Genomic DNA, 26011 nt, shown 5'->3' on the forward strand with positions numbered 1-26011 from the left:
AAGTAACCTGTACCTTGGCCCCAGGAAACTGAAGCTTTGACACATGGAAGCAGCCATGACCGCATGCCTAAGCCCTGGTGGTGTTCTATCCCTTGGAGACCAGGTGCTCCAGCCCAGCAGAAAAGCCATGCCCAAGCTGGCAGAGCAGCCTTGCACACTTAGCACCACACTTAGCACCTGAACCAACTAGTCTCAGGTAATTGGAGCTTTGGCCCAGGGAGCAGCCACAACCCTGGTGCTTAAGTCCACACGGCACCTGACCCCCAGGGAAGCACAGCCTTGGCTGATCTGTATCACTTTGTCCACTATGTCAAACTGCTACAGTGCCCCACTTCCCTGGATCTGGAGCAGCCCTCTGAAGTATGCACGACTGAGAGGCCCTACCTCCAATGCATAGTAAAGCCAATATTGCACTATTTGAACCCTAGAGCCCAAGCCATAGCCATGCCCTGCCATTCCTGGTTCTTGCTTCTACAGCGCCTCAGAGGATTTGGGTAGCTGCTATGTCCCACCATTCCAGGGTCCAGAGTCACCACTAAGCAGTACCCTCTCTCCTGATGCCCGAGTTGTCTTTGTGCCCTGCTGGCTCTCCAACCCAAACTGCAATTGTATCCTGCTCCCCAGAACCTGAGCCGCTGAAACACCCCTTCCTTCCCGGAGCCATACCAGTGCAGTGCCCTGACACCCAGCATCAGAGTCATGGTTACATCCCTGCCATCTGGGCCTGAGCTACTGAAGTGCCTTGGAATCGCAATCCTCTGCTTGGTGGGAGAGCTAAGAAAATAAACCTGCACCCATGTCACATGGGCCACAGTATTCAACAAGACACCGATCATAGGACCCCAGGTCCATTGCCACTCTAAGCACCTGTGTCCTGGAAAACAGTGCCACTATGGCTGCCTGTTACCTATATTATACCCAACTCCAAAAGGAATTCAATTCAGCTAAGTCTTCACACTGTGGGAAAAATGAGAACAACAGGATCCCTGAAGCCCTTGTTGCCAATAACCTTAACAATCTACCTTGCCACCACCACTGCCACAAAGTCTTGTAGACTAGGCTATTAAGGTACCCACAGAAATTTCTGACATTGATTACAACTGAAGAAGTTTCATGATGGCTACACCAGTGCACCCACCCAGAACCAGAATTAAGCACCTTACCCAACTGACACTGTAGGACACACCTGCAGGGGAATGTCTTTTTCTATGAGAGCTACTCTATAAAATTATAATTGGTGATTGTCCACTAAATGCACAGATATAAACATGAGGACACAAAGAACATGAAAAAACAAGGAAACATGACACCACCAAAAGAACAAAATAATTATCCAATAACAAATCCTTCAAAATGGAAATTGTGAATTGCCTAAAAAGGAATTCAAGACACTGATCTTTAAAAACAAAACTCATTGAGATACAAGGGAATATCGACAGATAATTCAATAAAATTAATAAAACTTCATGATCTGGGAGAAATTCAACAAAAAGATATCATTAAAAAGAACCAAAGAGAAATCTTAAAGCTGAATAATTCAATGAATGAATTAAAAAACACAATTAAGAGCTTCGATAGCTGGCTACATCAAGTAAAAGAAAGTCTGGACTTGAAGGGAAGTGTTTTAAAATAGCCCAGTAAAGGGGGAATTTAAAAATTGGATGAATTAAAAAGAGTGAATAAAGTATATGGGATTATGGGACACCAGTAAGCAAACAAGTACTTACATGATGAGTGTAAGAGGAATAATAGATGAAGAAAGGCATAGAAAGCTTATTTAATGATATAATTGTTAAACATTTCCCAAGTCTTGGAAGAGACATGAACATCCAGATTCAGAAAGCTCCTAGGTTCCCAAACAGGTCCAACCCAAAGAAGTCCTCCACAAGGCACATTATAATCAAAATATCAAAGACATTATAGAAATGATTTTAAAAGGCCAGGAAATAATAGGATGATAAAGTGCTGAAAGAAAAAATAAGAAAAACTTTCAATCAAGAATATTACACCTAGCAGAGAAATGAAGAGGAAATAAAGTATTTCCCAGACAAAGAAAAGCTGAGAAAATTCATTGCCACTAGATCAGCCTTAGAAAAAATGTTTAGAGCCAGGCATGGTGGCTCACATCTGTAATCTCAAAGACTGTGGAGGCTGAGAGGGAAGGATCACTTGAGACCAAGAGTTTAAGAGCAGCCTGGCCAACACAGTGAGACCCCATCTCTACAAAAGTTTTAAAAATAATCATAAAAAAATACAATTAGCCAAGCATGGTGGTATGTGCCTGTCATCCTACCTACTTGGGAGGCTGAGGTGGGAGGATCACTTGAACCCAGGAGTTTGAGGCTACAGTGAGCTATGATCATGCCACTGCACTTCAGCCAGGGCAACAGAGTAAGATCCCCATCTTTAAAAAAATTGGGGAGTACTTCAACTAAAAGTAAAAGGATGATAATTACTACCAAGAAAATATATGAAAGCATAAAACTCACTGGTAGAGGGAAATTCATAATTAAATTCAGACTATCTCATGACTATAATAGTGATATATAAATCTATCAAATCTCTAGTATGAAAGTTAAAAGTTAAAATGACAAAAAATGACTGTAGCCACAGTAAGTTCTTAAGAAATGCACAGTATAAAACATATAAATTGTGGCAACAAAAATATAAATAGTTGGGGGGAGGGTAAAGGTAAAAGGTGTATGCAACCAAATTTAAGTTATCAGCTTAAAATGGTCTATTATGAGTATAAAATATTTTATGTAAGCCTCACAGTAACTACAAAGAAAAAAACTACTACAGAGATACACAAATGAGAAAGAGAAAGAAACCAAAGATTAGCACTACAGAAAATCACCAAACCACAAAGGCAAACAAGGAAGAAAGGAAAAAAAGGATCTATTAAACCACCAGGAAACAATTACCGAATATCTGGAGTAAATTCTTCCCTATCAATAATGACATTGACTGTAAATATCCAATCAAAAGACATAGAGTGGCTGAGTAGATTGACAAAAGAAAAGATTCAACTATAGGCTACCTATAAGAGACCCATTTTAGCTTAAAGGACACACAGCTGAAAGTGAAGGGATGTAAGAAGACATTTCTTGCAATTAGTAGTCAAAAGAGAACAGGGGTTGCTATGCTTACATTAGATAAAATAGACTTCAAGTCAAAAATTATTTCAAGAGAAAAAGATGGGCATTGTATAACAATAAAAGCATCAGTTCATCAAGAGGACATAGCAAATATAAATATATATATGCACCCAACATTGGAGCACTTAAATATATAAAGTAAATATTAATGAACCTGAAGGAATAAATAAATATCTATACAATAACAGTAGAGGACTTTAATACCCTGTTTTCAACAATGAATAGATCAAGCAGACAGAAAAATAACCAAAATATACTGAACATGAACTGCACTTTAGACCAAATGGACCTAACAGACATATATAAAATATTTCATTCAACATCAGCAGACTATACATTCATTTCTAGAGCACATGGTACATTATCCAGGATAGATCATATGTTAGGCCTCAAAACAAGTTTTAGTAAATTCAGTAATATTACAATTATATCTAGTATTATTTCCAACCACAATGTTATGAAACTAGAAATCAGTAACAAGAGAAATCTTGAAATATTCACAAGTATGTGGAAATAAAAGAACATGCTCCTTAACAACCAATAGGTCAAAGAAGAAATCAAAAGGGAAACTGAAAAATATCTTGAGACAAATAACAGTAGAAACATGACATATGAAAACCTATAGGATGCATCAAAAGAAGTTATCAGAGGGAAGTTTACAGCAATAAATAATAAACAAGAAGAAAGATCACAAATAAATTAAGGAGTTAGTAAAAGAAGAGGAAACTAAACTGTAATTTAGCAGAAGGAAGGAAATAATGACGATCAGAACAGAAATAAATCAAATAGAGAACACAAAACTCATGGAAAAAAAAATCAATAAACCCAAGAGTTGGTTCATTGACAAACTAAGCAAAATCAACAAACCCCTAGCTAGACTAAAAAAAAAAAAAAAAAAAGGAAACTCAAATAAATAAAATTGGAAATGAAAGTAGAGACACTACAACAGATGTCTCAGAAATAAAAAGGATCATAAGGGACTATTATGAACAATTATATGCCAACAAATTGGATAATCTGGAGGAAATGGATAAATTCCTGGAAAATGCAACCTATGAAGTTTGAATCAGGAAGAAAAAGAAAACCTGAACAGACCACTAACAAAGAGATTGAAGTGAAGTAATATTTAAAAACCTTCCACTAAGGAAAAGCCCAGGACCAGATGGCTTCATGGCTCAATTCTACCAAATATTCAAAAAATAATTGTTACCAATACTTCTTAAATTCTTCCAAAAAATAGAGCTAGAGGGAATACTTCCAAACACATGTTATGAGGCAGCATCACCTTGATACCTAAGCCAAAGACACTGCAAAAAAAGAAAACTACAGGCCAATGTCTTTAATGAACATTGATGCAAAAATCCTCAATAAAATATTAGCAAGCTGAATTTAACAACACATCTAAACGAAGTGGAATTTATCCCAGGAACGCAAGGCTGGTTTAATACATACAAATCAATAAGTGTCATATATCACATTAACAGAATAAAATATTAAAATCATAAGATCACCTCAATTGATGCAGAAAAAAGTATTTGACAAAGTTAAACATTTTTTTCTTGTTAAAACTCATAAATTTAGCTATAGAATAAAACTTTGTCAATATAATAAAGGGCATTTATGAAAAACCCACAGCTAACATCATAATCAACAGGAAACAACTGAAAGCTTTTCCACTAACATTCAATTCAAGGCAAGAATGTCCACTCTTACCACTTCTATTCAATACAATACTGGAAGTACTAGCAAGAGCAACCAGACAAGAAAAAGAAATAAAAAAGCATCCAAATCAGAAAGGAAGAAGTAGAATAAACTCTATTTGCAAGTGTCATAATTCTATATGCAGAAAACCCCAAATATCCCCCCCACAAAAAACTATTAGAACTAATAAATGAATTAAATAAAGCTGAATTTTACAAAATTAAGATACAAAAATGACTAGCACTTCTACACACAAATAACTTAGTTGAAAAAGAAATTTTAAAAAGTATCTCATTTACAAAAAAAATACTTAGGAATAAATTTGACCAAGGAAGTTAAAGATTTGTGCACTGAAAACTATAAAACATTAAAGAAATTAAAGAAGATACAAATAAATGAAAAGATATTCTGTGTTCATGGATGGGGAAAATTAATACTATCAACATATTCACACTATTCAAAGCAATATAATGATTTAACATAATCCGTATAAAAATGTCGATGTCAATCTTCACAGAAATAGAAAAAGCAATCCCAAAAAAACCAAAACTCACATAGCCAAAGCAATACTGAGAAAGAAGAACAAAGTAGGAGGCATCATGCTTCCTGATTTAAAATTATACTACAAAATTACAGTAATCAAAACAATATAGAACTGGCATAAAAAAACAGAAACATAGACCAGTGGAACAGAATTGAGAGCCCAGAAATAAATCCAATCATAAAGGGTGAACTAATTTTCAACAAGGGCACCAAGGGGGTACTATGGGAAAAGGATAATCTCTTCAATAAATGGTGCTGGGAAAACTAGATTTCCCGATGCAGAATAATGAAATTGAACCCTCATCTTACACCATACACAAAAGTCAATTCAAAATGGATAAAAGGCCTCATTGGAAGACCTGAAACCCAAAAAACTCCTAGAAGAGAACATAAGTAGAAAGCTCCACAACGTTGGCCTTAGCAATGAATTTTTTGATATCATACCAAAAGCTCAGGCTACAAAAACAAATATAAATGAGTCTATAGTAAACTAAAAAGCTTCTTCACAGCAAAGGAAATATTTAACAAACTGAAAAGGCAACCTACAGACTGAGAAAAAGTATTTGCAAATCATATACTTGATAAGAGATTAATAATGAAAATTTATAAAGAATTCTTACAACTCAATAGCAGAAAAACGAATAACCCAATTTAGAAAATGAACAAAGGACCTGAACAGACATTTCTCCAAAGAAGACATAAAAATGGCTAACAGGAATATGAAAAGGTACTCAACAGCACTAATCATCAGAGAAGTGCAAATTAAAACCACTATACGATATTGCCTTGCTCCCATAAGGATGGCTACTATAAAAAAGACAAGAGATAGCAAATGTTGGCGAGGGTGTGAAGAAAAGGAAACCTTTGTATACTGTTGGTGGGAATGTAGATTGGTACAGCCATTATGGAAAATAATATAGAGGTTCCTAAGGAAATTAAAAATAGAACTACCATACAACACAGAAATCTCTCTTCTGGGTATATTCCCAAAGGAGATGAAATCAGCACAGATAAAGATATCTGCATTCCCGTATTAACTGCAATATTATTCACAATAGCCAAGATAAAGGAAGAACCTAAATACCTATCAACAAATAAATGTATAAAGAAAATGTGGTATGCAGTTGTTTCTCAGTATCTACTGGGAACTGGCTCCTCAACCCCCAAAAATACCAAAATCTGATGATGTTCAAGTCTCTTCTATGGCATAGTATTTGCATAACCTACACACATAACCTACCCATGTCTTCCTGTATACTTTAAAACATTTATAGAGTACCTGTATTACCTAATGCTATGTAAATACTATGACATGGTTATAATGCTATATTTTTAAAATTTGTATTATTTTTATTATTGCATTGTTATTTTATTAATTTTTTTTTTTATCGATAGTTGGTTGAGTTCGTGGATGTGGAACCCACAGATATGGAAGGCTGACTGTATGTATACAATATAATATTATTCAGCTTCAGAAGAATGATATCCTACTGTTTGTTACAACATAGATAGATCTACAAAACATTATTCTAAGTGAAATAATCCAGACACGGAAATACAAATATTGCATGATCTCACTTAAATGCAGAAGGAAAAGAAAAAAAGAGCTCAAATACACAGAGATAGAGAAATAGATAATGGAAATAGTGGTTACTGTGCTTGTAGGGGGAGAGGAAATGGAGAAATGTAGGTCAAAGGATACAAAATAGCAAATAAGTAGGATGAACACATTTACAGAATTAATACAGCATTGGGGATTGTTGTTAAATAGGTAGATTTTAGCTGCTCTTGTAACAGAAAAGTAACTAGGTGAGATGATAGCTATGTTAATCTGCTTCACTATAGTAACCATTTTGCTGTCCATATGTATCTCATAACAGCATGTTGTAAACCTCAAATACACACAATAAAATTTGTTTTCAAAAAATAAAGTGCTTGCGAAAAAAATTAATGTTTTACACTGGAAAAATGAACAAATGAAAAACCTACTCTATGTATCCGGTGGCCACAAATCCTTTGCTATTGCTCCCATAAAGACAACAGGTCTATGTACTCTCCCCTTGAATCTGGGAAGATCCTACCATGGCTTTGACCAATGTAATAAGCCAGAAGTGATTCACATAGTTTATAGGTGTGGGCCTGAAGAGACTGGCAGCTTTCACCTCCTATCTCTTGGAAAACTCCCTTTTGTACCTCTGAGATCCATTCTAAGCAATCCGGCCACTCTGCCGTAGGACTACACGGAGAGACCTTGGAAAGGAAGAACTGCCCAGATGAGGCTAGCCTTCTGGCCATCTCTGCTTCAGACATGCGAGGGAAGCCTTCTGGCGACTTCCAGGCCAGCTTCCCTCCCAGCTAAATACCAATGAGTGATTGCAATCAACTCCACATAGAACATAATTGCCCAGCAACTTCCAGCATGAATTACTGATCCACAGATCAGGAACATAATATAATAATTGGTATTTTAAGCCCCTAAATTTGGGTCAATTTGCTCTACAGCAATATATATTCAGAACACTAGATGTTATGAGCTCCAGAGAGAACTCAGATTATCTCTTTTTCATTCTATTATTCCCGAACTATGCTACTGTACTAGGGAGCATTCTAAAAATGCCTTCTTCCTCCCCAAGGTTCCAGGCTCTAGTTCCCAGGACCTGTAACGGCGATGAGATAGCACTCTGGTGACTGTGTTCTTTTACATAACATAGCTGACCTACAGAGGAAGATTATCTTAGTGGACCTAATCCAATCAGATGTGTCCCTTTAGAAGCAGAGAGTTTTCTCTTGCTTTGGCAGAACTCAGAGAAGTCTGAAGTGTGAGAAGGACTCCATGCATCTTTATTCTTTTGAAGTTGAAGAGGACCTTGTGCAAGGCCTGGAGAAGGGCCCCTAGCCATTCACATAGAATCCCTAGCAACAAACAGCAAGGAAACAGTAACCTCAGTCCTACAACCACAAGGAACTGAATTCTGCCAACACCTTGAAGGAGCTTGGACTTGGATTCTTCCCCAGAGCCCACTGGTAAGAGCCTAGTCTGTCCAATACCTTGATTTCAGCCTGTGATGCATAAAGTGAAGACCCAGCTATACCATACCTAAACTCCTGACCCCTGGAAACTATAACATAATAAATCTACGTGAAGTCTCTTAATTTATGGTAATTTGCTACATAATAAAAATTAACATAGTTATTCTGCACAGAACACTCTGTTTCATTTTACTCCTTAAGAAAATGATAAGAATAGACTGGACAATCTTTTAAGTTTCTTTCAGGTACAAAATTTTATGATTTCATAATATTAGCTCATTTAGCCTTCCTGAGCCTCAGGTTTCTAAAGTAAATCATGGATGCAAAACCAACTCGGGGCCAGTTTTATCTTCTAGGTAGTCTATCTTCTAGATCTTGAGCTCTCTGTGAACAGGGGCACTCATTGTCTTGCTCACCCCCCTACCACTTGTATCCTGCCTGGCACTTAGTGAGTATTCACTAAATATTTGTTGAATGAATAAATGAATGAATGACTAAATGAAGATTCAGTATAAATATTAATGTAAATATTATTTGACAAGAAAAGGGGCCTATGCCTACGTAGGATGGCAACAGGATAATGAGTATTACTTTATAATCTTGGGCAAGTCATTCATTTCTGTGAGTCTTAGTTTTCTCCTCTGTAAACGGGGAGACCGACTGATCCTCACTCTACCTCATCCACTGGTTATTCCGATCACATAACATCATCAGTGTGAAAGCCCTTTGCAAACTTTAAAGTAATCTATACGTAAGGTATTTGTCTTGGTAATAGTTTACTTTTTAAGGTTAGGAATGTCCCTAAGCCACATGGGGTAAGTTTATTTCCTAATTATACCAGAAATGGAGCACCTTCCTGCTGTTACTTCTGCAGCTGCTGGTTAGCAGTCATGCCACCTCTCAGCAGGGGTGGTACCTGCAGGGAGACAAAGCCATTAGCATCTGCTTATGCAGAAGGTGTTAGAAACTCAACTAAAAGAAGACTTACTGAAAGATGACGATCTCTACTGACAAGAAGGGAATATGACAACCTGTGGTATCACACCAAACAATCTGGGTCATAGCTTCTTGATCTGGTGTAAACCACTTTTCCAAAGCTGTGTTTTGAGGAGCCCAATCTCTTGAAAAACTTCAAAAAGAAAGATTCTATGGCCAAATAAATTTGAAACATATGAAAACTTGACCTCTTCTTTATTTAGCATTTTTTTGTAATTCAACATTTTCTAAACTTATTCAAACAGATACCACTTCCTTTTTTTCCTCCTTTTCAAAGTCTTATAGGATTCACTTAGGGGAACTCATTTTTGCTTAGTTTCTACCAAGTGCATAGAAAGAGGTGCGACCATATTTAAGGCAGTGAAGACAGACTTAATCCAAGTCTGGTATGGCGCTTAGACCAGTGGCATCAGTATCACCCGGGACTTAGGACCCACCTCAGTTCTACTGAATCAAAACCCCTGGACACAAGCCCCACTAATCTATGTTCAGAAAGTACTCCAGGTGACTGTGATGCCAATCCCAGTTTGGGAAGCAGTGCTTTAATCCACAGATCATATCAGCACAGAGAAGAAATATTGAATCCTCTTACACCCAAAAGAGAGATCCCATTGATTCTCCAATTCATCTTTCTAATAGCTATCAGAGAACATTTACTAAACCACAGCATCCCTTCTATTATTTTTCCCGCTGGCTTCATATCACCTTAATGATAAGATGCAAACTCCACCACTAGGTATTTAATCCCTCCATAATTTCCCAACATAAAGGTCTAATCTTATTCAATAACAATAAGGACAATTGCACTAAGTGCTAATATTTATTGACGACTTACCACATGCTAGGAATAGTGAATATGTATCTTGGGTGACCCTCTCAATAACCCTGTGGAGGAGACATTATCCTTATTTTACAGATGAGGACACTCAGGGCCAGAGGACACTCAGCACATTGCTTGCCAATATTTAACCTCAGTCCTCTGGTTCCAAAGCCTAGGTATTTAATCCTGACATATCCTGTTTCTGATTTCTGATTTGACATTTCTGGATAAAATTAATCCCACACTGTATTCTTCATAGGTATGTATATTGCTTTCTTGAATGGAAAATCATTCTTTTCACTGCAAGTACAAAGCATAATCATCCCTCAGCTCCCATGTGAAATGTCCCCTCACTTCAGTGCAGCAAAGGCTAAGTCGTGATATTCCAGGCACTTTACCTGTCACTGAGGAACCATTGGTTAGCAAGGAAAACAAGTTATCTGCCTTCACCGAATTTGTGGTCAAGTAGGGGAAGTCTGGGTTTAAATACAGCATTGCAAATATGGCAAGTGCTAGAAAAAAATGAAACAGAAGATACAGTAAAGGCATTTAATAGGATGGTGCAACTTGGTCCACTGAGTCAGACCAAATATTCCTAAGAAATCAGGGATGAATCTGAAAATTAAAGGATGAATAAAGTAATCCAGACAGAGGAAAGTATTTTTTTCAGTCTCCCCAGCAGGAATGCATTTCTCTCATTCTCCTCTTCTCTTGCAGCATTTCCCTTTGCTATTCAAACTCTCTGTCTATAATATGGGAAGCACAGTAGAACCTTTTTGATAGGGTTATCGTAAGGATTACACACATTAATATATGTAAAGCATCGACAGCTCTGTCTGGTACATAATAAATGGTCAATGTGTATCAGGTATTATTATCATCATTTTTTTCTTACTATAGTAGGTGACCTTGAGCAAGTTGTTCCACTAAGTGTAGCAAGTTACTAGGAATCACAGCTTCTCTGTCAAGTGGGACAAGTTCTCATAATTGACCTCCATGAAGTAACTTTGGGAAAATGGCTCTTCCTCCCATCAGATAAATGTGGTGTGTGAAGCTGATGGCGCACTCAACACTCTTGTCTGGTGGGTTACACTTCCACATGTTTCTATTTCCACCAAGTAACAAGCATACAAGCTGAAGTCAGTTTCGTTTATTCCCAAACCTGTTTATGCCCATTGCATTTGCTATTATTATATCTTATAATATAGCTAAAAAGTTGTAAAATAACTAAATTAAAATGAAAATAAATCAATGAAATGTGAATTGCTTTTTTCTGTGGAAACTAATTTGAATTCAGTGGGAAAATTCTATAAAGATGAGTTATTGACAAAAATGACTATCGATTTAAATAAAGGGGAAGTAACAAAAAAATCTGCAAACATTTAAGTTGTTTTTTAAGAGTCTAAGCTGTTGCTCCACTTTGAATAAACCAAGGTTTGAAATGTTACACAATTATGGTATGGTTTCTGCAGGAACACCAGTAGAATGTTAAATAGAATATACCACTACCCTCAGAAAAGATTTTGGCTTTACTTCAAGAGGCTGGCCAAGAAATGTGCATTTATATGTTTTTAAGTTAAAATAAAATGGTTCATATATGTATAGCATGTATACATTTTAGGATTTCCTAGTTTAACTTCACGTTTTCAATTAGCCAACAAACTATTGGTTCCAATTTCATCCAACAAAGAGCCCCATGCTTTGCCATTTTGCTATGTGTTAACCCTGGCATCTGTGTTCTATTATTGGCTTTCCAAGGCTGGCTACTATTTTTCTCTCCATCACGCCATGCAGAAAATTGAAGCTTGAATGCCTTAATACTATGCCAAGTACTATCAATAGTAAATGATAGTCACACACTTTGGTCTGTCAGACTAGAGAGTCTGAAGTCCTAAGGTTCTTAAGTTCTTTTGTTTCTTTATTATATGATTACATTTTGTTTGTTAGGCTCATGCTTTATTTTACACAACAGAAACATCTGCTTCTTGGAAAGAGAAAGTGTTGTCATCAATTATTTATGTCATCAAATATCTAGGGTCTACTACTGCTGTGCTCTTGAAAATATTAATTTTTTTTTTTTTTTGAGACACAGTCTTGCTCTATTGCCCAGGCTTGAGTGCAGTAGCGTGATCTTGGCTCACTGCAATCTCCGCCTCCCAGGCTCAAGTGATTCTTGTGCCTCAGCCTCCTGAGTAGCTGGGATTACAGGTTTGTACCACCACGCCAGGCTGATTTTTGTATTTTTTAGTAGAGATGGGGTTTCTCCATGTTGGCTAGGCTGGTCTTCAACTCCTGGCCTCAAGTGATCTGCTAGCCTCGGCCTCCCAAAGTGCTGGGATTACAGGCATGAGCCACCGTGCCCAGCCTTGAATATATTAACATTCTATCTGTATATTTCTTTACAAGTTATGAAGAATTTTCACATATATCATATGAATTGACTAGGGCATCAACTCTGTGGGGTAGCTATTCTTATTATCCTAACCATACAGATGGGGAAACAGAGGGATCAGGTAGGTTTGGAGACTTTTGGAGGTCACACATCTAATAAATGACAGAGCCGGGACTGTCAGTCTAATAAACTGAAACTGACTTGAGTTCGATAAAATATATGAAGCCATATCTGTCTGCCCCACTGCAGGAGTCTATGGAGATGAAATCCAGAGACAAATAAGTACAGGGTTCACAGAGAAGAATCAAAATCAGTATGAATATTGAGGGTCGTCAGAATAGAGATAACGATTATCTTGGTAGCCAGAGTCTTTCTACAGACACCAATTAAACACTGTATGGAGACGGAAATATGTTAAAAGCTGACATGAGTTCAGAAGCTACGGCCCCAGCATCTGAGCCTGATGTTGATGCCCCCAAGAGATTTTCATCTCAACAATGGATAATTACATTGTGCTTGGCTAAGGCTTGGACTGCTGGGTCAAGGCCCTGTGAATTTGAGAAGTAAAAAGAAATCAAAGACGAAGCATCATCAGAAAATGCTAATAATTCTACTGTCTGCCCTCAAGTTAAGCTTCCATGGATCTTATTTGCCTTACAATACTCTAATCTTTAAAAAAAAACCAGGTGATAGCCAGATATAAGTACGAAATATCAAATCACACTAACCTTAAACGCCTACTCGATGCTAGGAATTTTATCTCATTTCATTGAATTGAATAGTATCTGTTTTTCTTGTTCTTCTTTTTTTTTTTCTTCAGTAGGGAACATTTCCCAAATTAATAGACTTAACAATAAATAACTTTAGGATTTGGATTCAGGTCAGTTGAAGACAATTGCCATTTGCAGTTTCGATTTTACCAAACTATCTGGACCGTCAGTTTACTGGCCTGAATTTTAGTTACGATCTGTTCACGAATTCCCTGAGTGACCCTGGAAAAGTCACTTACCTCCCTTTGATCTTAGTTTCTTCATTTGTGAATGAGGAAGATAATCTAAATATATTCAACATATGTAGAAAGTACATACAGTTTATATACGAACATGGAACTCAATTTGCAGAAGATTATGTCAACATGCATCTGTGGCATATTCGGAGAAGCAAATAATCTATGTGTCCATTCATTGGACAAGTTTTTTGAATGGCTACTGTGTGACAGGTCATGTGGTAGGAAGTTATAAGAACAAAGTTATAAAGAATATAGAAAAAGATGTATGTGTGCGCTGATAGTCTCATGGGAGAGAGAGGCATTAATAAATAGATTTAAAAAGGGAAAATGGTAGTCAGGTGCAGTGGCTCACGTCTGTAATCCTAGCAGTTTGAGAGGCCAAGGAGGGACTATCACTTGAGTCCAGAAGTTTGAGACCAACATGGGCAACATACTGAGGCTCTGGCTATACAAAAAAATTAGATAAGCTAGCCAGGTATGGTGGTGCGCACCTGTAGTTCCAGATTCTTGGGAGGCTGAGGCTGAAGGATCACTTAAGCCCAGGAGTTTGAGACTACAGTGAGCTATGATCATACCACTGCACTTCAGCCTGGGTGACAGGGCAAGACTCTGCCTCAAAAAAAAAAAAAAAAGAAAGGAAAGAAAAAAGATATACTGGTAAACTGGATGGTAAACTGGAACTTGGGTTCAATTAGAAAATTAGAATGATAAGGAAGCATATAAAATAAGTCCTGAAACAGCCTTTCAATGCAGGGACCATGTTCTTGAGGAAGGAATCTTTGAGCCTGAGATCTGAAGGGCAGGTAGAAGCTATCATAGTGAAGAACAAAAGAAAAAAAAGGAAGCACATTCAAGCAGAAGGAGCAGCCCATGTGAATCCTTTGAAATGAAGGGCTACAGGGAGGGGGTGGAATTAGGCATTTAGTTAACTCAAAGAAAATTAGCAGAACTGTCCTGTCACTGAGAGAGCCAAGAAACGGTGTGGAACCCAGCCAAGGGGTAGGTGGGAACCAGATCATAGCAGATCTGTCAGCCACCTCAGGATTTTGTTCTTTCTCCTAAAAGCAGTAAGTAGTAACCAAAAAGTTTTAAACAGGGATGTGACAAGATTGAATTTGAATTCTGATTGCCATGGAACACAGATTGGAAAGCAACTAGAGTAGATTCTGGGAGACTTAGTTAAAAGGCCATTGTAATTTCAGGCAAAAGAAGATTTTAGTTTGAACTATAGGCTACTCATTAAAATTGACTAATTAGCATCATCTGAAAGCAATGCTGCTCAAAGATTCAATTACTGACCTTCTACCAATACTCTTGAATTGAACTATTACTCTCATTCTCAGTAAATGTTATGTCTCTTAGAGTTGAGAAGGACCTCAGAGATAATTGAGTCTTGTTGTTTTTGTTTTAGCAAAAAAGAAAGAAAGAAAGAAAAATCACCTTATGTTCTTGAATGAATTTTAATTCAGAATTTCCACAAAGAAAACCGCTAAAGAGCTGCTCTAGTTTAAGGTGAGGTACAATTTTTTCACTACTCAACCTGCACCCCACCTCTGCAAGGCACGATTTCTGTACCCAGTGCTCTCCAGAGTATGAGTTATAGGTTTAGTCCAGCCCACACAGGGCAGAACAGGACTTGAACTCAGGTCTCTGGCTTCACGAAATAATGTCTTTTCAGCACACCCAGAGGCTAGATAATGATGGTTGGAGGACCAAGGCACAGTTGCTTGTATCTTTAAATGCCTTCCAGTGGCTGACACGAGATTGGAAGATAAGGTGGTTAGTAAACATTCATGTAATTGCACAGGAACCAGCTAAATTCAGCATTGCCCAAGATGACTTTGTGCTTCTTTTCTTCCTCCCTCCCTTCCTTTCTACCTTATTTCCCTCTCTCTTCTTTTTTTCCTTCCTTTTCTCTCCTGCATCCCTCCCTTCCTTCCTTCCTTCCTTCATCTCCCTTTTGCCATGACAGGCGATTTCCACCTCTATGCAATGCAGTTTTTAGTCTTGGCAGGTCATTTAAACACCTTGGATCATCTTGTCTCGGGGATTGGTAGAATAGCAGAGGAGTAACAAGAAGGGATTCTGGTGGGCTTGAAGCCTGTCTTCTACCTGCTATTTAATCATCAGCAAATCATTTAACATCTCTATACCTTAATTTCTCTGTTCATAAAGTGGGATAAATTAGTGCTACTTCAGAGGGTTGTTACAGTGATTAAATAAGATGAAAGCCATAAGACAGTGGCTGGTGCATGGTAAATGCTTTAGAAGTGTTAACTATTAAAAGTTGCCATGAACCTGAACTCAGCCCATTCCCATTCCCATCCTGATGTGTTTGGCTTCAAGTTCATCCCAATTGCATAGCCCCCTTTCTACAGCATTCAGAGTTCACAAATTTATACACTACTCCTGGTGAGCCCCATAGTGACCCTCTGAGATAGGCAATCAGAAATTATTATACCCATTTTATAAGTGATAAAGCCAAGGCTTAAAAAGTCTCAGTGCCCAGTAATAGCTGAGACCAAACTTAAAGTCCATCTTTCCCTTTTTAACTGCACTGTGTAAGGATCTCCTGGTGGCAAGACAAGCCACAGGAGTCTTACTGTGGGTCCCTGCCTTCCCTTGATATCTCCAGCTGCAGTCTGACACTAGGGCCAGCTCTTCTGCGGGCTAACAGAAATCCATCACAGTATTCCCAGATCCTCAAACAGAACCTAATATATAATGATTACCCAATAAATATCTGGTCGACCCATTGCTGGTCCCCATCAACAGGTGTGGTCCGGAATTATCTTGTTGCTGTCCTCTCAACAAGCACGGGGCCTTGGAGTGGAATGAATCTTACTTATGTTCATGCTTCCAAAGCCTGGCATATAGTAAGCTTTCAGGAAATGTATGCTGAGTTGGACTGCACTGAACCAGGCCTCTTCTTGTTACCTACAGGGAATATGTCTTTCTGGGTTTCTGCCTGGGCTTGAGAGTTAATTCAGGGCTCCATGTTCAGGACCATTTCCTGCATCTCAGCACACTACAGTATATATATTTCAATGTTGGTCTACTACCCTCAACCTTGATGAGCAAACCCTGCCTTTGGCTTTACCACACACTAAACCAGGGCATCCCAAACCCAATGCAGTCACCTATCTGCCACTGCACATTGCTTAGACAGCATGCGTTCTTGCTGCTCTGCACAGTGATCTTGACCATCAAGTCCAACAGTAAAGTCAGCAAAATAAATCTAATCTGCTCCTTACCTGCTCATGTGACCTTGGATAAATTAATCACATCTGCCTTACCAGTTCCCTAACCCATAAATGATCCAACAGCATCTACTTCACAGAGATGGCATGAGTATTAGATAAAAAATATATGTCACCAATGCTCAATTTCATTGGGTAACTAATTACTGCATGCTAAGAAATTTATATGCCAACTATCAGTTCTTGAGGGGAAAAAAAAATAAGAACAATACTTAACACATATTGAGTGCTAGCCATGTTCTACTCACTGTCCTAAGAAATTTATGTAGGTTAAAGCATTTAATCCTGAAAACAACCTTATAATGTAGGCACTATTATTAGCTCCATTTTACAGATAAGAAAATTGAGGCTCAAAGGTGTCAGTAACTTCCTCCAGACTTACAATGTAACTGGGTGACGAAGTTGGAATTTGAACCAAGGCAGTCTAACTCCAGAATCTTTACACACAGACAACTCTATTGCTTGTTATTCTAGCTGCTCAGTAAGTAACTGCTATTGCTTCATTATTGTTGTTATTATTATTAATCTTATGTTCCCTAAATCTGATAGTCACCTCTAGCTCCTATTCTACTCAATTGCTATTGTACCTCATCTCCAAAATATATGTCCCCCGCCCCCATAATGAACTGCACCTCCCAATACTCACACCCTTGAAGCTAGGTTAGGCTTTTGGCCAACAGAATGTGGTAGAAATAATGCTCTCCGACTTCCAAGGCTAAGCTGTGAAAAAGTCTTACAGCTTTCTTTTGGTCTCAGAACACTCCCTCTCTGAGCCCAGCTGCCATGCTGCAAGAAGTCCAGTCCCCGTGGAGAGGTCCTGTGTGGGCACTCCAGTGACAGCCCCAGCTGAGCCCCCAGCTGACAGCCAGCATCAACTGGCTCTGAGAGTGTGTCATTGTGGAGATGCAGCCCAGTCAAGCCCCCAGATGACAAGAGCCCCAGCCAACTAGAGATATCCTCAGCTGTACCAAGTCAACATACAGATTCATAATAGATAATAACATAGTGCTGTTTTGAGCCATTAAATTTTGGGGTGAATTGTTTTACACCAATAGAGAGCCAAAATAGCCCTTTTGCCTTCCAGCCAATATTAAGTTTCTTGCAAGCATTGAAGCCAAGTTTTAATTAGCTATAATTGACCTCTCACTAAATCTAAATCTTAACATTTCTTTGAAGTAACAATAAATTAACATTTATTGACCTTGTGTACATTATTAATCTTTCTGTGCCTCAGTTCCTTTATCTGTAAAATAGGAATGGTAACAGTATCGCTTCATAAGACTGTAGTGAGGAGGAAATTAGTTAATCTCATATAAGATGCTAAAGAACAGTGCCTGACCTTTAGAATACATATACTAAGTGACAGCTCCTTCCCTTCTGTCTCTTACTCTCTCCCTTCCTCCTTTCCTTTTAACTGATTCAGGCACTTTACCAAGGCTACTTAAATTTTAAAATCTTAATCATCATACTTAACCTGAAGGCAAGTGTTATTATCCCCTTTCACAAATGAGGTGCAGGCCTTACATAAAGCTCTGTGTCTGGTAAGTGATGGAGCCAGGATTCGGACCGGTCCATGTGTGGCTAAGGCCCTGTGCTTGTTCCCTCTTTCCCCTTTCCCATCTTACCTTAACAATGCCACCTGTTTGTGAGACAAGTAAACAATCTCTCTGGCACCTGCTGCAGTAATGGCACCTGCTCAGCACACTCATCTTCCACAGACTTCAGCAAGCAGACACATTGAAACCATGCAATCAGTTCATTTGCAAATACCAGCTTGCTCAGCCAGAGGTGGCCCAAGGTTCCCAGTGTTAGCACCTCTGTCTGACACTGCTCCGTGCCAGAGAGGTGCCCTGCAGTGTGAGAAATGCTCATTAAAGCCTCAGATTCAGATGTCAGGAAGCAGCCCACAGCCCGGCCAAGGAAGTTCATCTCTCCTGGGAAGGCTTCAGAGGAATTAGCCACAGAGCCTAGTGTCTGTGTGCTCCCACCCCTCAGTACCTAGCATTCAAAACTCCTCAGATGAACATAATTGAGTGACCTGCTAATGGTGGAACGCCCGACATCTTCTCCAGGTGAGAAGAATATTATGATTAGGGCAGGTTTTCTCCTCCTTAGGAGGAGAGATGGCAACACTGTGAGCTCTTTCTTTGAAGGTCCCAGTGATGGTAGAGCATTTTTAGCTATCTACACCTGAAGACTTGCAAAAGGAGAGCAGAGACTTATGTCAAAGATGCAGACACCTGCACTGAGCATGGTGAAGTGACTTGCCCAAGGACACACAGCTTACTAGTGGTAGAACAAATCCAGACTGCTTGACTTTTCCCAGTGTTACTCCTATTACCCAGCTTTGTCCCTCCTTCTTCCCTTGTAATGCCTATCCAGCTACCCTCCTTCTAAAATCCTCTCAAGTCTTCCCTTGAACTTAGCATATCTGATGATGCTTGGTGCTCTGGAGATTTCACTCACCTTTAATAAATATGACTGCCCAATGTCTTTGGGACCTTTGGATCTTAACTCTCCATTTTCTGAGATGACAATCACCATAACTGAAAGAGGTTATTTGTTTGAATTCTCATCATGGTCAAACGTGGCCCCCCTCAACCAGGTTTCATCGAGCTTCATTGTTCCTTGGGATGCACAGCTTCTTCACCTAAAGATCTGATCAAAAGCTACCTCCTATAATATTCTGGGCTGAATTACATACCCCTCCAAACTTATATGTTAAAGTCCTAGCCCCCAGGATCTCAAACTGTGACTGTGTTTGGAGACAGGGTCTTTAAAGTGGTAATTAAGTTAACATGAGGCCATTTAGGTCAGCTCTAATCCAATATAACTGGTATCCTCTTAAGAGAGGATATTAGGGCAGGGCATGGTGGCTCATACCCTATACTCCTAGCACTTTGGGAGGCTGAGGTGGGTGGATCACCTGACGCCAAGAGTTTGAGACCAGCCTGGCCCATACGGCAAAACCCCGTCTCTACTAAAAATACAAAAATTAGCTGGGTGTAGTGGTGCACACCTGTAATCCCAGCTACTTGCAAGGGGAGGCTGAGCAGGAGAATCACTTGAACCTGGGAGGCAGAGGTTGCAGTGAGCCAAGATCGCGATACTGTACTCCAGCCTGGGCAACAAAGCAAGACTCCATCTCAAAAAAAAAAAAAAAAAAGAGAGAGGATATTAGGACACAGATGCACACAGAGGAAAGACTACGTGGAAACACAGATAGAAAAAAACAACCATCCACAAGCCAGAAAAAGGGGCCTCAGAAGAAACCAAGCCTGCTGACACCTTGATCTCGGACTTCTGGCCTCCAGAACTATGAGAAAATAAATTTCTATTGTTTAAGCAACTGAGTCCATGGTACTTAGCTATGGCAACCATCATAAACTAATATATATGGGGTCTGATTGATAAAAGAACCCCTCCCCACTCCTGCTCTACAAGACATCTTCCACAGCACTGTTCGCTGTGTGCATTTCTGAATTTCCCACAGTGCTCGATGTGGGTCTCATGGCAGATGTGCAATGGATCTAAAAGGAAGCTTCTTCAGAGACTTGCTCACGGTAGCAGTCTGAGCATCTGTTGTGCTTGACAAGAAAGTGAGTTTGTGACCTTTTGTAGTCCCTGCTTCAGCAGCATTGCAAAAAGAAACTGGCAAAAGAAATTCTATTTGATCCACAAAATAATATAATTATCACAAGCTAGATGCAAAGCGGTGGGCTCAAATTTGGAGGGAATAGGGAAAACAGAGATGAGCTTGAATGTCTGTACAAGGAGGAGGTTTCAAAAGGGGGGAAAGAGAGAGAAATATGCTAAGGAAAGGATTTTAGATTAGTAGGAATCTAGAATAAGAAGCTTTCTGTACTGGCTGGTACAATCAGGAAAGACTTCATGGAGGGAATAGCAGCATTAGCTCTGACGCAAGAAAAACGAGAGAAAAAAGGGTGTGCCTCATCGGGGTAATTAGGTGGATGGACTGTGGTAGAAGACTGCGGTTGTTGTTAAATGTTGAGTGCCAGTAGAACAGACTAGTTAGGAAGATAAGATTTTGATTTATAGATTTATTAAAGTTGGTTCAAAAGTCATCGCGGTTTTTGCTGTTACTTACAAGTGATGGAAAAACTTAAAAAATAATGGCAAAAACCACGATGACTTTTGCATCAACCTAAAATAGCTGGCATGTTGTCTCTCTTACATCAGAATTGCTAAGCCTGAGCACCAGTAACTTTTGAAGTCAGATATTTCTTTGTTGTGAGAACTGCCTGTGCAATAATACCCTGAACCCTTGTTATGATACTCAAAATTGTCTTGAGATATTTTCAAATGTCCCCTGGAGAAAACGTCACCCCCAAGTGAGAACCACTGATTTACACTGTAGCTTTGGACAAATTACTTGACCTCTCTCAGCTTCCATTTCCAGATTTGTACAACAGGGTAACAATCATATATATAAATATGTGACTGACACAGAGTATGCTAGCTGAATGTGAATGGACTTGTTCTTTTTAAGAGTGGATCTTTTTCTTAGAACTAAATTGAAGGTAGAACCCCCAAATATGCAACAAATAAGAGCAGAGCTGCTCTGTCTGAAGCAGGGTGGAGAGAGAGCCCCAACCTGCCCTTTTGCTGTCCTGTGATGCCCTTTTAGAAACCCTGGAGGCACCTCTACAGTAGGAACTACCAGCTGCAGATCAGAAATGCCCCGGAAGAAGAGAGTCCAAAAAACCTGGATTCAAGTCCTGGCTCCTTCCTTGTGTGCCCCTGAGAGAGTAGTAAACCCTAATTCTGTGGAGGCATGGGCCCTGTCTTGTCCATCTCTGTATTCTCCACCATCTAGCAGAATACCCGGTATATCCAGGACAGGGCTGGAACTAGGGGAGGCAAGCAAGGTAGCCAGGCACTGAAGGTGACACTCTCTCAGGTGAGAACCCTGCACTCAATGACCCCGCAAGTGAGTGTCTCCTGACATTTTGTATTACATTTCGTTATTTGTGTCACTCACTCCTGGCTCTGCTCCAAGGACCTCATAAATAAGGTGGCGAATGATTAATTAGTTAGTCCAGTTTCTTCACCATTAAGATGGGGATGCTACAATCGGCTTTGCTCAGTAATTTTAAAATTAAATAGGAAATATATTTTAAACAGCCAGGATAATGCCACATAACTATCAGGGCTAGTGTTCCCCTCCTCAATCGGGTGAATCAGACAGAACATAGAGGCTGAAAATTCATGGTACATTCCGGAAACAATGTGGAATCTGAAACGATGTGGAGCCAGTAGGTGAGGACCCAGAAGCAATCCAGAAAACTGTTGGTCTGGACCATGTGAGGTCCTGCTTGCCACCCCACAAATGTACCATCTGCATTGCATTTCACTCTGCAGCAAGATAATGTAGCTAATGCGGTAGGTGCCCGCAGAGGTAGAGGTGGTGGCAACACTTACCTCTCTCTAGGCAGCTGGTGGTTGGGATTGTGGCGACAGCGTACACTGAGGCCGAAAAGCTTGCGGGCAGTGCGTTGGATCTTTTGTCTCTGTGCCTCCGTGGCACTCTGCAGGAGCTTGTAGCGGTTCTGCAGGTCCCAGTCATTGCCCCAGTGCTGATGGATGCTCCCGATGGTCAGGAAGTGGTTGCTGGGGAGGCGCTTCATAAATGATTTAAACTCATCTAGTGAGAGACAAAGGCCGAGAGAGAAGGGCTAAGCATGATAACACCCATCTAAAGTGGCCTTGAATGCTTAGTCTCACTTTCCAATAAACCAGGCCTGCAAACATAATTTTTTTTCCTGAGGGCCATAGAACATTGCATTAGTCTGTCCTGCCCCTACTAGAAAGGGCAAAAGCTACTATGCTTTCTTATGAAGGGAATCTGCATACTGCATTCTTGCTTAAGACAGGGCTTCCCAAACTTCTGGCATCGGAATACCAACATTATAGTAATATTCGTATATTATTACATTTACTTAACATGTTATTTGAATCAAATAATTGTTTTTCACTTAAAAATTGAAAACAAGGCTGGGTGCAGTGGCTCACACCTGTAATCCCAGGACTTTGGGAGGCCAAGGCGGGTGGACAACAGGCCAGGAGTTCTATACCAGCTTGGCCAACATGGCGAAACCATCTCTACTAAAAATATAAAAATTAACTGGGCGTGGTGGCGGGTGCCTGTAATCCCAGCTACTCAGGAGGCTGAAGCAGGAGAATCGCTTGAACCAGGGAGGCAGAGGTGCAGTGAGCTGAGATTGCACCACTGCACTCCAGCCTGGGCAACAGAGTGAGACTCTGTCTCAAAAAGAAAAAAAAAAGGAAAACAAAATGTTTATTGAATTCTCCAAAGAAAATCACTATTGCATGCCTTCAGAAGATGGTAGCTATAAAAATAAATATGATGAAGATAATGTTAATAAGTTCTAGTCAGACACTGTTGCCTGCTAAACGATCAAAACTCCATGCCTGCTCTCACGTTGAAATGCAAGAAATTAGCAAGTGTTAGAGAGGTGTTAAAGGCATGCTAGCACCAAACTGAAACTTTTTGATGTAATCTGCAGGTTCCACAGAGAACTGAAATGGATCAACTTCCCCACCCGGTGATCCAGTGTTGTTTGAAGTTGTATGTGTGTCCCATCTAGCATCATCTCACATTTCAAAAAACTCCAGCTTAAGAGATGGTGACAAACTCTTGGGCCTCCCGGGTAAAAGTTTCTGCCTCAGTTTGTGATGCTGAGTTTCAGAGTGTCAACCTGGCACATCCATAGAAATTATCTAGTTCAGCTTTTTTGTTCTATGAATAGGAAAACCGAAGCCCAAAATGGGAAGATGATTTCTTAAAGGTAACGTGGCTGATAAATGACAAGATCCAGGTCTGTGTCCTGAGTTTTTGTTTTCCAATCTAATAATCCAATCTGTTGTAATTCTAATCCCATTACCCCATCCCTGGAAAATTAAAAATATCAAGGGGTTGATCATTTTGTAGGAAAAAAGGCCAATGGTTGGATTTATATAAATATTATAAATCTTCAGCCTAACACTTTCACTTCATGTTATAAAACCTCCAAGGACATTTTAGGTATACTATGCATTTATGCTTTCATTTTATTTTTAAAAATGCTTACATAGCTCTTGACAGGCACCAGGCACAGTCCTAATCACCTAATGTATATAACCATATTTTATAGCAAACCTATGAGGTAGGTATTTTAGAGCCCCCACTTTAAAGAAAATAGGGCACAGAGAAGTTGCCCAAGGTCAAATGGCCAGTAGATAGGAGAATTAAGACTTGAGTCTGGCTCCAAATGCTGTGTTCTTACTTAGTATATTATATTTCCTCTCGACACATAAAAAGGGCAATCCCGAGGCTCAGTACATTAGGAGAAAACAGTAAATAAAAGGTGATAAAAAATAGAAGTCTCTGACTCTTAGAAAAAACTCAGGCACTTCATTATAGACAGTTAGACAGGCAAGAGTTGGAGTCACATCTTGAGTGCTGAACAGCTGTGGGACCCCTATTCTCTCAAGGCGTCAGTTTCCCCATCTGCTAACAGGAATAATAGTATCTAATCCAAATGCTGAGAATGACATAGTGGCATAGGACTGCATCTACCTAACTAGTTCCTGAGACACAGAAAGTACTCGGTTGATGGTAGCATAAGATTGACAGGATGATACAAGACTCTACACTGATTGATTGACTCAGTGAGCTGGCTGAAGGCAGGAGATGGGCCCTGATGACTCTGTTCTGTTTGGGACAGCTGGACTCTCCTCCCATGGAAAACATAAAGCTTATCTTGCAGAGGGCTCTGTGGATGTCAAAGGGGAACGCAGGCCTTCCAATGAACCCAAATTTGGGTCTGATAAGAAAATAGAATTTAAGAGTTAAATACATTAACTTTATTTATTTATTTATTTTTTGAGACAGAGTTCCACTCTTATTGCCTAGGCTGGAGTGCAATGGTGCTATCTCAGCAATGGTGCAACCTCCGCCTCCCGGGTTCAAGCGATTCTCCTGCCTCAGCCTCCCTAGTAGCTGGGATTACAGGCATGTGCCGCCACGCCCGGCTAATTTTGTATTTTTAGTAGAGACAGGGTTTCATCATATTGGTCAGGCTGGTCTCGAACTCCTAAAGTCAGGTGATGCGCCCTTCTTGGCCTCCCAAAGTGCTGGGATTACAGGCATGAGCCACTGCGCCTGGCCAACTTTCTTGAATAAAAGTAGAAGTACTACAACGAATCCCCGAGCAAGGAGATGTAGACTGCCATTTGTGTACAGAAACTAGGTCCTATTTGGCCACCCACACTCTGGAGCCATCAAGGAACCAATGGCTTTTACTTTGGGCTGGTCATTAGTCTCTCCAAATCACCTGGGCTGAGTAGCGAAGGTTAAGGGCTGAAAATGGACCAAAGGAAAACTCACATGCACAAGGCTCTGATGCACATATGGATGAATGGATTTGTCTTAAAGGGTAAAACCATTTCAAATAGAGAAGCACAGGAAATCTTGAGGGAGTGTATGCCTTTTGGGGAGAAAGTGTGACATATATCATTTTCTTGGCCTGTTCAGCTTATTCAGCAGCATCTCAGTTTTCTGCGTTTCCTCACCCACCCACTTAATGTGGTTTCTTTTCCTTGGGAATAAGGATTATATGCTAAAGAGTCTTACTCCTTGTGCATATAGCCTAAATTCCCTCTGTTTTTTTTTGTTTGTTTGTTTGTTTTTGTTTTTTGTAGTAATCAGCGAAATCTTTTTGCAAAAGCATTTTATCAAATGCTTCCTTTGTTTGGGGCCAAATAATCATCATAGTACATTTCCATCACAAACTTTTCTCTTTTATGGGCTCCCAGGATTTTCAGTGGACTAATGGGTGTCGTTATAAGGCATCCACAGCTCCATTTGAGCTGTACAGCACTGTAGGAGCAGGATCCCTGATGCATTCTGGGCTCCCAGAGCTGGGTTAGGGCTTAGAGTTCACAGAAACCAGTTATTTTCAAATGCTATTCCATAGAACTCTGCTTTTATCTGTGGTACACAGTGGCTCCCAGGTAAGATTTTGCTTGATCAAGTAATTTCTTGTCTAAAGACTTGAATAAACTCAAATATTAAAAACA

At 39.6% G+C, this 26011-nt stretch overlaps 1 protein-coding gene across 2 annotated transcripts in view; it reads right to left on the reverse strand.

Annotated features, from left to right (window-relative positions):
* Nucleotides 1-26011, reverse strand: part of BRINP1 (BMP/retinoic acid inducible neural specific 1) — a 196990-nt gene that overhangs the window by 13682 nt on the left and 157297 nt on the right. For both annotated transcript variants that reach the window (XM_054502297.2, XM_063649867.1), the window contains exon 7: nucleotides 22352-22574. In XM_054502297.2, coding sequence (XP_054358272.1) covers nucleotides 22352-22574 — 223 coding nt within the window. The remainder of the gene's footprint in view (nucleotides 1-22351; nucleotides 22575-26011) is intronic.

The sequence above is a fragment of the Pongo pygmaeus genome, chromosome 13, assembly GCF_028885625.2.
Source record: "Pongo pygmaeus isolate AG05252 chromosome 13, NHGRI_mPonPyg2-v2.0_pri, whole genome shotgun sequence".
Classification (NCBI taxonomy): domain Eukaryota; kingdom Metazoa; phylum Chordata; class Mammalia; order Primates; family Hominidae; genus Pongo; species Pongo pygmaeus.